The 13,087-nt window shown below is 37.6% G+C and overlaps 1 protein-coding gene across 1 annotated transcript in view; it reads left to right on the top strand.

Moving 5' to 3' along the window:
- The first annotated feature begins 10,029 nt into the window (after positions 1–10,029).
- The window catches only part of LOC137654750 (V-type proton ATPase subunit F-like), a 31,787-nt gene continuing 28,729 nt past the window's right edge, over positions 10,030–13,087 (top strand). Inside the window, exon 1 of the mRNA XM_068388678.1 lies at positions 10,030–10,185. Coding sequence (XP_068244779.1) covers positions 10,135–10,185 — 51 coding nt within the window. The 5' untranslated portion in view covers positions 10,030–10,134. The remainder of the gene's footprint in view (positions 10,186–13,087) is intronic.

Here is a 13,087-nt window from a genome sequence, read left to right as displayed (position 1 = left end):
ACCGGAAATGAAACTGATGTCTGGATTTCTCTTAATAGCTTGAGACATCTCCGTGGCTGTAAAAACAACTAGTAGGTTAGAGAGAGAGAGAGAGAGAGAGAGGAGAGAGAGAGAGAGAGAGAGAGAGAGAGAGAGAGAGAGAGAGAGAGAGAGTATTTTTGAGAACCACTTAACCACGAAACTTTCTCAACTTCCACCAAACCTTTCGGTTTCCTTTATCACTAAAAGACTTTGGCCAAGTTCTGTAGGCTTATGAAGGTTGGCGATGTCTTCTTTTATTTATTAAAAGTAACTTAGATAAGACTAAATAGTGTCCAAAAAATACTATGAATAGATTTCTCTCTCTCTCTCTCTCTCTCTCTCTCTCTCTCCTCTCTCTCTCTCTCTCTCTCTCTCTCTCTCTCTCTCTCTCTCTATATATATATATATATATATATATATATATATATATATATATATATATATATATATATATATATTATATATATATATATATATATATATATATATATATATATATGTGTGTGTGTGTGTGTGAGTGTGTGTGTGTGTAGATAGATAAGCATATATGTGCATACACACATACGAGTTGGTGTTTTTTACGTATGTGCTAGTGTTTATGTGCTCTTATGTCACCGAATACAATAAATCAATATTTACCAAGGCATAAGCGATAGCAATAACTTATCAGTAGACATATCCCTCCGTTAACTGCCATCTTTAATTAAGCAATATTGAAAGCTCCCATCGACCAATATTAACTTCAAACCCCATCAGTTTGAATTTCCCAGATGGGACTAAAAGCATTCAAGTCCATTAGTAAAGTCTAATCTTCAAAGATTTAGAAAAAAAAAAAAAACACTGACACACTTCAGCTCAATATAAAAATCGATTAACAACCTTCCATTGGCCTAAAAAAATTCTAATTGCGTCATCTTTATTAGTAATTAAATAGGAAAGGACATTATATACACTACACACTCGAAGTAAAATATATTCCTCCGTATGCTCACCTTATATTATAAATTCTCAGTGCGTTTTCACAATTAAGCTAATGCGTTTCTAAAGATTTCTTCAGATGACCTATATTGATATTTCTATGCTTGGAAATAATTGTATAGACTAATATTTCCCCTTAATATTTCCAGGAGGTTATTTGAGAAAGGAGTGTTATGATATATACTTCATTAAAAAGAAATGTATGAACATATATGTAGTCACGGAAAATAGCTCTTACAATTTCTGCAAAATATTCTTGTGCAATATTTAACAAAACACTTTATTTCGCAATGCAATCCCGAGTCCAAATGATTATTTTCATATAATTATCTTAAGCATGTAATACATATTATCCAAAGGTAGCATATTCCTCTAGTACCACGTATGACAAAAGATACATACTAATAAAACATGACGTCGAGAGGTTACATATAAATATCTATTCTGGGACCAATGGAAAAGAATCTTCTCTTACCAACGGTCAACTGAGCCATATGGTGGCCTGGGCTAGCCTATGCAAGGTAGTGCCATTGGATTTACTGCCACTGCAGCTAAAGACAGCCATCTGGATTAGAACAGAACACCTGTGTTTGGATACTAACCGCTGAATGCCAGTTATTCGTTGATCCAGGAACCGTCACGAAGATGAAGACGTGAAGCTTGGGATAATGCTCACCCGAAACACACAAACAAGAGGCAGTGACTTCTGCCTGCTCCTTGCTGACACTGCAACGCTGCTGGTGTGTTTGGGAGCCTCAGAGAGAGAGAGAGAGAGAGAGAGAGAGAGAGAGAGAGAGAGAGAGAGAGAGAGAGAGAGAGAGAGCACCCGCCCCTAACTTTCAGAGATCCACACTCCGAAAGAGAGAAGAAAAGGAGAGGAAGAAGCGAAAAGGAGAGAAAAACAAGGACGGGGGAGGCTTTAATAAAGGTGGTGCAGAAACTCGTCCCCACCAAGAAACCAAAATGCTTGGAGTGCCAAGTTTTACGTCGAGCAATTGACGAATCCACATGCCTTGGGATAAGTCTTTAGTGGATGCGGGAATGGGGAAAAGGCACACGCATACACACACACACACACACACACACACACACACACACACACACACACACACACACGTATAAAGAGAGCAAGAGGCTGAATGGCACGCGAAGATCGATCGAGTTTGTGACGTTGGCAAGGGAGACGTTCGCTATTGGCTGCTACCTGTTGATTCACCGAGGTCCCGAATGATAAGAGTTGCCATTGCTGTTCCAACCGTCAAAATTGTCCCTCCAGGGACACATGACGGTGAAGCGTCCGTTCTGATAACGATGTCTGATATAACATAATTAAGGTGGGTGCTCTTACGGAAAGGAGATATGGCATAAACGCTAAAAAATCACATTTTCCTTTATTCTAAGATTTAACCGAATGAATAAAACTGCTTTGAGATATGCATTTTGATAAGCAAAAGTATATTTTTAGATTAGAGGCTGAACTTTATGACAGTTTTTTTGTTTGCAGGCTATTAATTCCCTAATGCAACAAAATATCTTATTAATTAAAAGAAAGATATAATAATCTATGAAACAAGAAATATAATTCTAAAGGTAATTTTCTTTCTCAAAAGTCACTGAAGTTTTCTCAGCTGCCAGTAGTTTAACCAATTATAGCCCGGAGACTTGTCTGTCCATATCACCCGGTTAGTTTATTTTCAGAAGAGAGAGAGAGAGAGAGAGAGAGAGAGAGAGAGAGAGAGAGAGAGAGAGAGAGAGAGAGAGAGACTTTAAATTCCAGATTATGTATATACCTAGCCTATTGAATGCACGTAATGGTATGCAAACAACGTAACAGTAAACAACTATCTGATATTGCATATAACATCAATGTGCAGCCGATAAAAAAAATATCACACTGAAGAATAGGTTTCTACAAAACCAGAAATTATGTTCGATATTTAGTATAGATGATTTTTAGGATTTTCTTCGTGATACTGACCCGACAAAAAATTGACTTCTACATTTTTTTTTTAATTTGTTTAGGACTCCCATAACGAGATGCCGTCCTAAAACAATAGGCTTATATCCTCCCAGATATTAAACACCACAAAACGTAAATACATTCGAGGAATGCACAGGGCTGGCGTAGCAGTATTGGCGTAGGCCTATGTAGATCCAAATATAGAAACAGTAAAGGGACCAAGTAAACAAATACAACTATATATCAATAAATAAACACAGACACAACTAGAATACCGTCTGAACATTTCAGGAAGTTTTACAGTACGTTGTAATTTTCAGCAGATTGTGGAAATCCCATTCTGTTTAAAGTCACTCATGAATGACAAGAGGCAAGGGACAGGGACATTCCCTAGATAGCAGGAAAATACACTAGAGACTGACCATACATACATATAATCAGCGCTCAAGCCTTCAAGCCCCCTTCACCATCTAAGCTACGTCTAGGGAGGGCCAGGCAATGGCTGCTGATGACTCAGCAGGTAGACCTATAGGCTTCCCAAACACCCCTTCCTTAGCTCACAAGGATGGTGAAGTTGCAAACACTACAAGAAATTGTCGAGATCGAGCGTGACTTAAACCCCAGTCCATTTCCAGTAACCATTTTATCTTTGCGAAAAAAAAAAAAATATCCTGCATTGCATGACGTCACCAACCTCCTCCCAGGTGCGCTCTATAAAGATTAAATTAAATTAGCCCTTCCCGTTTACTTATACATGTAAAATAACTAAAATGAAAGCAAGTACATTTAATATAGGCCTTTTTACATTGATAATCTAGGCCTACAGATGTATTTTGAGTAAGATAAGAGAGAATATTTATTCATCTACCTCTCTAACTGCCACCACATCGGCAAATTGAAAAGATCCATATTAGCTAGCATTTTAAGATCAGATCGAATAGAAAAGTCACCTATTAGTATTATTATTTCCATTTTCAGGACGAGGATTTTAATATAATCATGGCAATTCCAGACATACAAATAAAACATTATACGATTGGAAAAACAAATCAAATTTTGTTGGCTGCAGAGCTAATTCTTTTTTCTATCAAAGAGGAACCAATAAGTTTTTGTGGTTTGGAGTCTGATAATGCCAGCCACGTGTGTATTTCCCCTTTAATGTCCAAACTGAGAAACATCCGTGTAAGAGCGCGGGTTCATACAAACTGTATTGGCATGGATGGCACCGACTAAACATCACTTAAACGGGAAATTTACTACTGAATTTGGTTAACATGCCGTTAATCTGTCTTGAGATTTATTTGTTAATTCACTGTAGGATAGCAGTGAATGTTGGGCATAGTTAACTAATAAGCAAGAAATGTGAAATCTATAAGTTGTAATCAAATCCAATATTTTCATTACACTATCGGGGTAATAAAACCAACATTAATAACAATAACACCAATAAAGCCCATTTTTACAATAACCCTAGGAAGTTTTGGGCATAGTTAACTAATAAGCAAGAAATGTGAAATCTATAAGTTGTAATCAAATCCAATATTTTCATTACACTATCGGGGTAATAAAACCAACATTAATAACAATAACACCAATAAAGCCCATTTTTACAATAACCCTAGGAAGTTTTTTCCCCTTTTTTTTCTTTGTAAGCCGACAGAAGTGAACGTCTGTCGGCTGGAGATAACAGTGCCGGTAAATAAAGTGGAAAGCGCGCGCAAACCATGAGTGGGTCACGCAGCGTTGCCAGATATGGGAATTTATCCCTAGATTTGGGAATTTTTGGTGTCTGATGGGGATATTCCGTACAAATTTCTATGATGAAGAAACAAAGATGAGTAAACCTTTCTATCGTTGCAATTAATTTGCTTGCATTTATATGAAGTATAGTGAGTAACTTGTTTATTAGTAAAGCCTACAGGATCAGAAGAAAGTTTGTAATAATGAGGATTTTTGGGTTGTTTAGGGTTTTTTTATCTTGAGTTTTGGGGATTTTTAGGTTACCTATCTGGCAACACTGAACTGTGAGTGTGGGTGGCGAGAAAACTCTACGGACAGATCAATGGGGCCTGAAATGGGAGGTGGCGCCTCTGTTTAAACACACCCTCATTTCTACGCTTTACATTAACCAATTAATTTCAAAATGGACAGTCTCCATTCATAATAAGCATTTCTCTATTTCTAACAATAATTCAACAAATACGAACAATTGAAATAGAGACGATCGTCCTGTTATTGTTAATGGGGTTTGGGAAAGACATCTCCTTTCACAGGCATGATCTCATTTCGTCCCTCGAGAACGCAATGGCTATGGATTTCTTTGCCTCTTGTTAACGTAATGGGGTATTTGATGCGAGAAGATTGATTCGAATGTGAATGATGCTCATCCGAAAAAAAAGTGCAACATAATTTTTTTTATTATTTTTCATCAAACTTCAGCGACTCGGGCCTTCGGTGTGGACAAAAAAGATAACACGAAACATATTGAATAGTTTATTTTGTCCGTCTTAGAAATTTTCAGGAATCCAAGAGGGTTTTTTCACATTATAAGTGAGCTATAAAGAAATTTTACGCGCGTGTACAAACACCCACACACATACGCACACATACACACAAGCATACTTATGTCTTTTTAATTATATCATCATCTCCTTCTACGCCTATTAACGCAAAGGGCCTCGGTTAGATTTCGCCAGTCGTCTCAAGCTTGAGCTTTTAATTCAATACTTCTCCATTCATCATCTCCTACTTCGTGCTTCATAGTCCTCGGCCATGTAGGTCTGGGTCTTCCAACTCTTCTAGTGCCTTGTGAAGCCCAGCTGAATGTTTGGTGAACTAATCTTCCTTGGGGAGTGCGAAGAGTATGCCCAAACCATCTTCATCTACCCCTCATCAGGATCTCATCCACATATGGCACTCAAGTAATCTCTCTTATAGTTTCATTTCTAATCCTGTCCTGCTATTTAACTCCCAATATCCTTCTGAGGGCTTTGTTCTCAAATTTACTAAATCTATTGGAGATTGTTTCATTGTCATACCATGACTCATGTTCATACAGTAACACCGATCTCACTAAACTGATATATAGTCTGACTTTAATATGTAATTTCAGGCGATTTGATTTCCAAATTTTACTTAACCTAGCCATTGTCTGATTTGCTTTTTTCAATCTTTCACTAAACTCTAATTCTAAAGTTCCTAAATACTTAAATAATTCTGCCTCATTAATCCTTACTCCTTCTAATGATATCTCATCTTCCATTGCATATTCCGTTCTCATCATCTGTCTTTCTTCTATTTATCTTCAGCCCAACCTCGTGTGATATTTCGTGCATGCTGGTAAGCAAGCATTGCAAATCCTGTGGTGCTCTGCTAACAAGGATAGCATCATCAGCATACTCTAGGTCTGCTCAATTCCTATCACCAATCCAGTCCAATCCTTCTCCACCATCTCTGACTCTTCTATGCATTACAAAATCCATGAGGAGGATAAACAACATAGGTGACAACGCATTCCATGAGAGTACTCCGCTGTTCACTGGAAATTCATTTTCTAAGACTCCATTAACATTAACTTTGCACTTGCTATGCTCATGAACAGACTTAATCAAATTTACATATTTAAGAGGAATTCCATAATAACGCAGGACTCTCCACAAAATTGGCCAGTGTATACTATCAAAGGCTTTTCCATAGTCCACAAATGCCATCAAAAGGGGATTTCTATATTCTACGCATTGCTGTACAAGTCTCCAAATGAAAATTTGGTCAGTGCAACTTCTACCTTTTCTAAATCCTGCTTTTTCATCTCTCAGCTTTTCGTCAATCTTTCTCTCCAGTCTCTTTAGAATAAGCATACTATATATATTTTCATAACAACTGACGTAAGTGTTATGCCTCTGTAATTATTTAAATCAGTCAGGTTTCCTTTCTTTTCTAATTTCCTCATCGGGTTTTGCCTCTTCATGCCACATTCTACAAAATAATCTTGTAAGTAGTCCGGTAGTCACTTCATTTTCGGCCAGTATCATCTCTGCAGTTGTTCCATCATATCCGGGGCTTTCCATCTATTTAGTTTTTTTTAGGATAGCTTTGTATTCAAACACACTGAATTCATTCATGGGACTAACAAGGTCTTCATCAGCTTCAGGTATATCAATCAAATTATTCCCTTCATATCTCCTATTCATAACCTCACTAAGGTGTTCCATTCAACGTTGTCTTCCTTCATCTTCTGTTGCCATCCTCTTAGAAGGTGTGCGCTAGCTGAGGATAAGAAAAATGGTACTCTTGTTTTCATACTTCGTATATAATTCACAAGCATAGTTACTATAATCAATGTAGGTAGTAGGTTGACCAGAGCACCAGCCACCCTTTGAGATACTACCACTAGAGTTATTGGGTCCTTTGACTGGCCAGACAGTAGGCTGCTACTTTGGATCCCTCTCTCTGGTTACGGCTTATTTTGTTTTTGCTTACACATACGCCGAATAGTCTGGCCTATTCTTTCCATATTCTCCTCTGTCCTTATACACCTGACAACACTGAGATTACTGAACAATACTTTTTTTGCTCAAAGGGTTAACTACTGTAAGGTAATTGTTCATTGGTTATTTTCCTCAAGAAGATACTCTAACTGTGGTAAGCAGCTCTTCTTGGAGAACACTCCAAAATCAAACCATTGATCTCTAGTCTTGGGTAGTGCCATACCAGCTGTACCATGATCTTCCACTGGCTTGGGTTAGAGTTCTCTTACTTGGGGGTATAGTCGGATACGCTTTTCTATATCATTTATCTTCCTCTTATCACTCTCACTCTTCTGTTTATTGTTTTGTAATTTCTTTCTTAAGTTGTACTTTCTCAAGTAGCAGTAGTCAATCCTGGTAATAACACAGTTTATCATAAGTTTCTATACAGTTTCTTCATCCCAAAAGCAATGTTTCCAAGGTGATATCCAGCTGATTTTACTCTATTATTTGAGCATTGAGAGACAAATTACAGTCAAATGATGCCCCTAGGTCACGAACTTTAATAGAAATCGGGACCGAGTTGTCAAAATTTATTTGGATGTCACCTAAGTTTCTTAAGCGGTTTTACTTACAAACCATCACAATCTCAGTTTTATTTTCACTTAATTTTAGCAGTTTAACTGCCATCCATTCCCTAACGTTGGAAAGAACCTTGTTTAAAGTTTCAGCAATATCACCAATGTGGAGAATTTAAACTGTGTATAATCCACAAATAGTTTAAACTTCACTTCATCCTGTAGGACTTTTGATAGACCTATAATATCGATACAGAATAAGATTAACATGGTACACTTTAAAGGACCCTCAAGAATGACAGAGGTAAAAGACATTGACAATGCTTTGGCAGGGCAATGCCCTAGAAACTGACCACATATCCATAGGATCAGCGCCCAAGATACCTCTCCGCCCGAACTAGGACCTGGGAGGGCCAGGCAATGGCTGTTGATGATTCAACGGGTAGACGCATTGGCTCTACTAAACCCCACATCCTTTGCTCACAAGGATGGCGAGGTTGCAGACACTACAAGAAACTACCGAGTTTGGGTGGGACTCGATCTCCCGTCCAGCAGAACGCCAGGCAGGGACGTTTCCCATGATGAACTAAAATCAGGATAAGAGTCCAGAACTTCCTACAGAGAGACATATTATCATTATTATTATTATTATTATTATTATTATTATTATTATCAATTGCTTAGCTACAACCCTGATTGGAAAAGCAGGATGCTATAAGGCCAGGGGACCCAACAGGGAAAATAGCCCAGTGAGAAAAGGAAACAAGGAAAAATAGAATATTTTAAGAACAGTAACAACATTGAAATGAATATTTCATATATAAACTTTAAATAATTTAACAAAACAAGAGGAAGAGAAATTAGATAGAATAGTGTGCCCGAGTGTACCCTCAAGCAAGAGGACTCTAACCCAAGGTGGTGGAAGACCATGGTACAGAGGCTATGGCACTACCCAAGACTAAGAGAACAATGGTTTGATTTTGGAGTGTCCTTCTCCTAGAAGAGCTGCTTACCATAGCTAAAGTCTCTCTTCTACCCTTACCAAGAGGAAAGTAGCCACTGACCAATTACAGTGCAGTAGTTAACCCATTGGGTGAAGAAGAATAGTTTAGTAATCTCAGTGTTGTCAGGTGTATGAGGACAGAGGAGAATCTATAAAGAATAGGCCAGACTAGTCGTTGTATAAGTAGGCAAAGGGAAAGTGAACCGTAACCAGAGAGAAGGATCCAGTGAAGTACTGCCTGGCAAGTCAAAGGACCCCATAACTCTAGTGGTAGTATTTTAACGGGTGGCTGGTGCCCGTGCCAACTTACTACTATATACGGGGCAAGGAATAAAATTATCAAATTCAGGACATATCCCGGGAAAACTATTGGTAACCCTAACCAATAGTGATATAAATGATAAGTCAATTTCTTAGGATGTCACTGTCTTGAGACAATTTTGAATTTCACGACGCTCATAAGACAGATTGATCTTGAAATATTGTAACTAAAATCAGATTCGATGGTCTAAGGTTGTGGCGCCATGTTAATAAACTTATTTCAAAGGTTCTGATTGTTGTTTGAAAAAATTATTTTCAATTTTTCCTAATTTTTAAATCGTTTATAATGTAAGTTAGGCCTACTTTCGAAAACTAGAAAGAACTGCTTTGACAAACTGAGTCACACATAACATATTCATTGCATATATGGAAAGGGTTGCTTTATGAATATGATGGGATAAAATACTGCGAAACTGTCAAGGGCTATTCTAATTTATCATCATCGGTACATAATACCTGTTGGACTCACTAAAGCCAATTCGGGTTTGTGAACAACTTTACAATGTTTACCTTGACATATCTTTGATTATCATGAATTTTCATATCATTCCATTATTTCACTTAAAATACACGTAATATTTCTATGAAAATTAGAACCAAGATCCTCTCTAAAGATGAATAATTACAAAAAGTATATCATCACATCCTTTATTCGAATAAATGCCCAAGAAATAATTACCTTACCGTACATTGTCTAAGTAGCCATGACGATCACGCTGTCAAATCTATACCGTAGTTCTGTGACGTCACAACTCATATGATTCTCTCAAAACACAAGACAACACAGACAGAGGAGCAGACGAAACCATGGCTATATCAGCTGCGCAGGGAAAATTAATCGCCGTTATTGGCGATGAGGTTAGTCTTGCTTGTCATTTATATATATGTAAGACAGGTTAACTAGACGACAAATGTTTTTTAAAGAAACTGCCATAAGTATTTAGTTTTTCAGGAATTATAGAGGCTTAAAGTAAGGCAAGATATGTCTCTAACCCTATACTAACCTTGAAGTCACGTATATTTTAGACTGGTGTTTGGTGCTGCAGCTTAACCTTGGTAGAAGTTACACAAAAAGCTGTTTCCTCACCTTCTCCGGAACTTCCTAGAGAATACTTGACCAATTGCACATTGGCTTTTATGTAGAATAACTTACAGTAGGCTAACATAGGTTAAGGTCACAAGTGAATGCCTTGATGGTGAGGCAGTTATATTCTTACTTTGAGCCTTCAAGTTTTTACTGGGGTTTGTGTATGATAGCGGCCACCTGTATGTATGATTACTGCTGACTTAGAATACGGCAGTGGTAGGGGTGATCGCATGGGGGCGTTACCCCCCACCCCGTCAGGTAAGTAGGTAAGGACACAGCTTGTAGGTTAGGTTATGGGGAAAATTTAGATTAGTTTTGTCAATTTTTAATCCAAATGAGAGGAACTGGCCGCTGATATACAAAGGCTCCGTTAGGTAAGTAAGGAAGGACATGGTTTATAGGTTAGGGGGGAAAGTTTAGGTTAGTTGGTGTCCATCTTTATATGCACACTGGAGGAACTGGCCGCTGATATACAAAGGCTCCTTTTATCGCCTGCCTGTCTAATTTTGAGGTAAACTTTATTTAGTTTCATTATAGAACGCTGCAATATTAGTTAGGACGTTGGAACTCGCATAATTTATAGATCTTTGCAAATAACCTAATTTGGATTCCATATACTACTGGCGGAACCTCTATTAATGAAGTTACAGATTTTAATAAGAAATTTCAATTTTGCTCCTTTTGTCATCTGAGCATGTGACAGGAGCCTCCTTTCACCCAGTAGTTCAATAAAAATATGATGGGTGGTGCTTCTGTCATGAGATACTCTTTTAAACAGAATAAAGGTTGGTTAATATATGATACTTTAATTACTAGCGAACCTTAGGTTCGGTATAAAAAATGGCTGAGCGCTGGCTAGTTTATTTTTTTTTTTCCATATTTCATGGGGCTGGGGGATAATATCTTAAACATATCGGTCTATTAAAATGTGAAGTATTTCTCACTCTATCTCCATTGTTTATTTACATTTGGGGGACTGATGGGTAGTTATTGGCATTGCTTGTGTTCTCTTGTGCAAGCTGTTTTGTTTTTTGTATGACGTAATCATTACCTGACTTTTTTAACCGATTTCGAGCTTCCAAATATTTATGCACAAGTTCCTGGATGTTGTTTTACAACAGCCATTTTTTCCACCCTCTTCTTTAGTTTCAACTTCACTAACATCACAAAAAGATGTCTCGAAGCCTTTGTATATCAGCGGCCAGTTCCTCCAGCAAGCATAAAATGTGGACACCAACTAAACTAAACATACCTCCCCTCCAACCTAGCCTACAAGCTGTGTCCTTATCTATTTTCCTAACTGGGAGGGGCGCTGACACCCCCTGTGACCCCCCCCCCTTACACTGTTGTATTCTTAGTCAGCCGTTATCATACATACAGGTGGCCGCTGTTAAACATACACCCCGTTGTCTGGCCGAATACATGAATCATATATTTTTCCTACTTGCTATTTTGTGTTTTATGCATTTCTGACCATGATTATTGGGCAAACCACCTGTTCATGAGTTTTTGAACCCCCTTGTATAAAGACAATCATGGGGGACCCAGGTGGGAAACCAGATTTTTTTGGGGGGGTGGGGAAATGTCTAAAGCGAGTGAATTTCAGCAGTATTAATAGTCAGAAATGTAAAATACATACAGGATAACCAGTTTGAAAAATATATGGTTCATGTAAGTGAATGAGAATTAAAGTATCACAATTCTCTGTGATTCACTTAACATTCTTCTAATGGTTTTTGCTCCACCGTGGCTCACATCACTAGCAAATAAACATAATCTCACTGCTCCTATGTTCTGGGAAGCATTATATAGATGTGGTGCGCACTTTCACATGAGCAACAATAGCTATACACTGAATGGAGAGTGTTTTCATCATAATCAATTGCCAACATAGATTAAATTACATTAAATTTTGGAAATAGATTGTACTTCCCTCTTTAAGATTTCTTTTTGGGATGGTAGTGAAGTTGAATATGAAAGGTAGGGTGAAAATAAATGGCTGTTGTAGAATAACATCCGGGAACTTGTGCATGAATACTTGAAAGTTTGTAATTGGTTAAAAAGTCCAGGTAATGATTACTGTGAGTCATAAAAAAAAATTGGCTTGCACGAGCGAGCGCAAGCAACATGTGCAGTACCAATAACTTGCCGTCAGTCCTGCAAATGTAAATAAACAAGAGTTAGAGTGAAAAATACTAAACATTTTAATCACCTGATACATAAGTTATCATGCCTCAGCCCCCATTAAATATATAGAGAAAAATACCAAAATAGCCAGCACTCATCCATTTCTTATAGCGAATTCCAATTTCAGTAGTACAGTAATTGAAGTATCATATATTAACCCAATGAGATAATGTTAAATCGCAAGGTATGACAGCAAAATCCAGTTGAACTAAGTGATAAAATAGATGAATAAGATAATGCTAAAATATCAATATGACTCCATTGAAGCTTGAACGCTTATTAAGATTTTCAATGAAGTAACCTTAGCTGGCTGTCGGGTAGCTCTGATAAAATAGATGAATAAAATATTAGCATGACTTGATTGAAGCTGGAACGCTTATTATTAAGATTTTCAATGAAATAACCACAGCTGGCTGGTGGGTAGCTCTGTCCACCCAACTAGCAGCACTCTACCTTCACTTCACTTTGACTCTGCAGTAGTGTACT

This window comes from Palaemon carinicauda, chromosome 15 (genome assembly GCF_036898095.1).
Source record: "Palaemon carinicauda isolate YSFRI2023 chromosome 15, ASM3689809v2, whole genome shotgun sequence".
In the NCBI taxonomy this organism is placed as follows: Eukaryota; Metazoa; Arthropoda; class Malacostraca; order Decapoda; family Palaemonidae; genus Palaemon; species Palaemon carinicauda.
The sequence above is the reverse complement of the archived record's forward strand: the minus strand, read 5'-3'. Positions and strand labels throughout refer to the sequence as shown.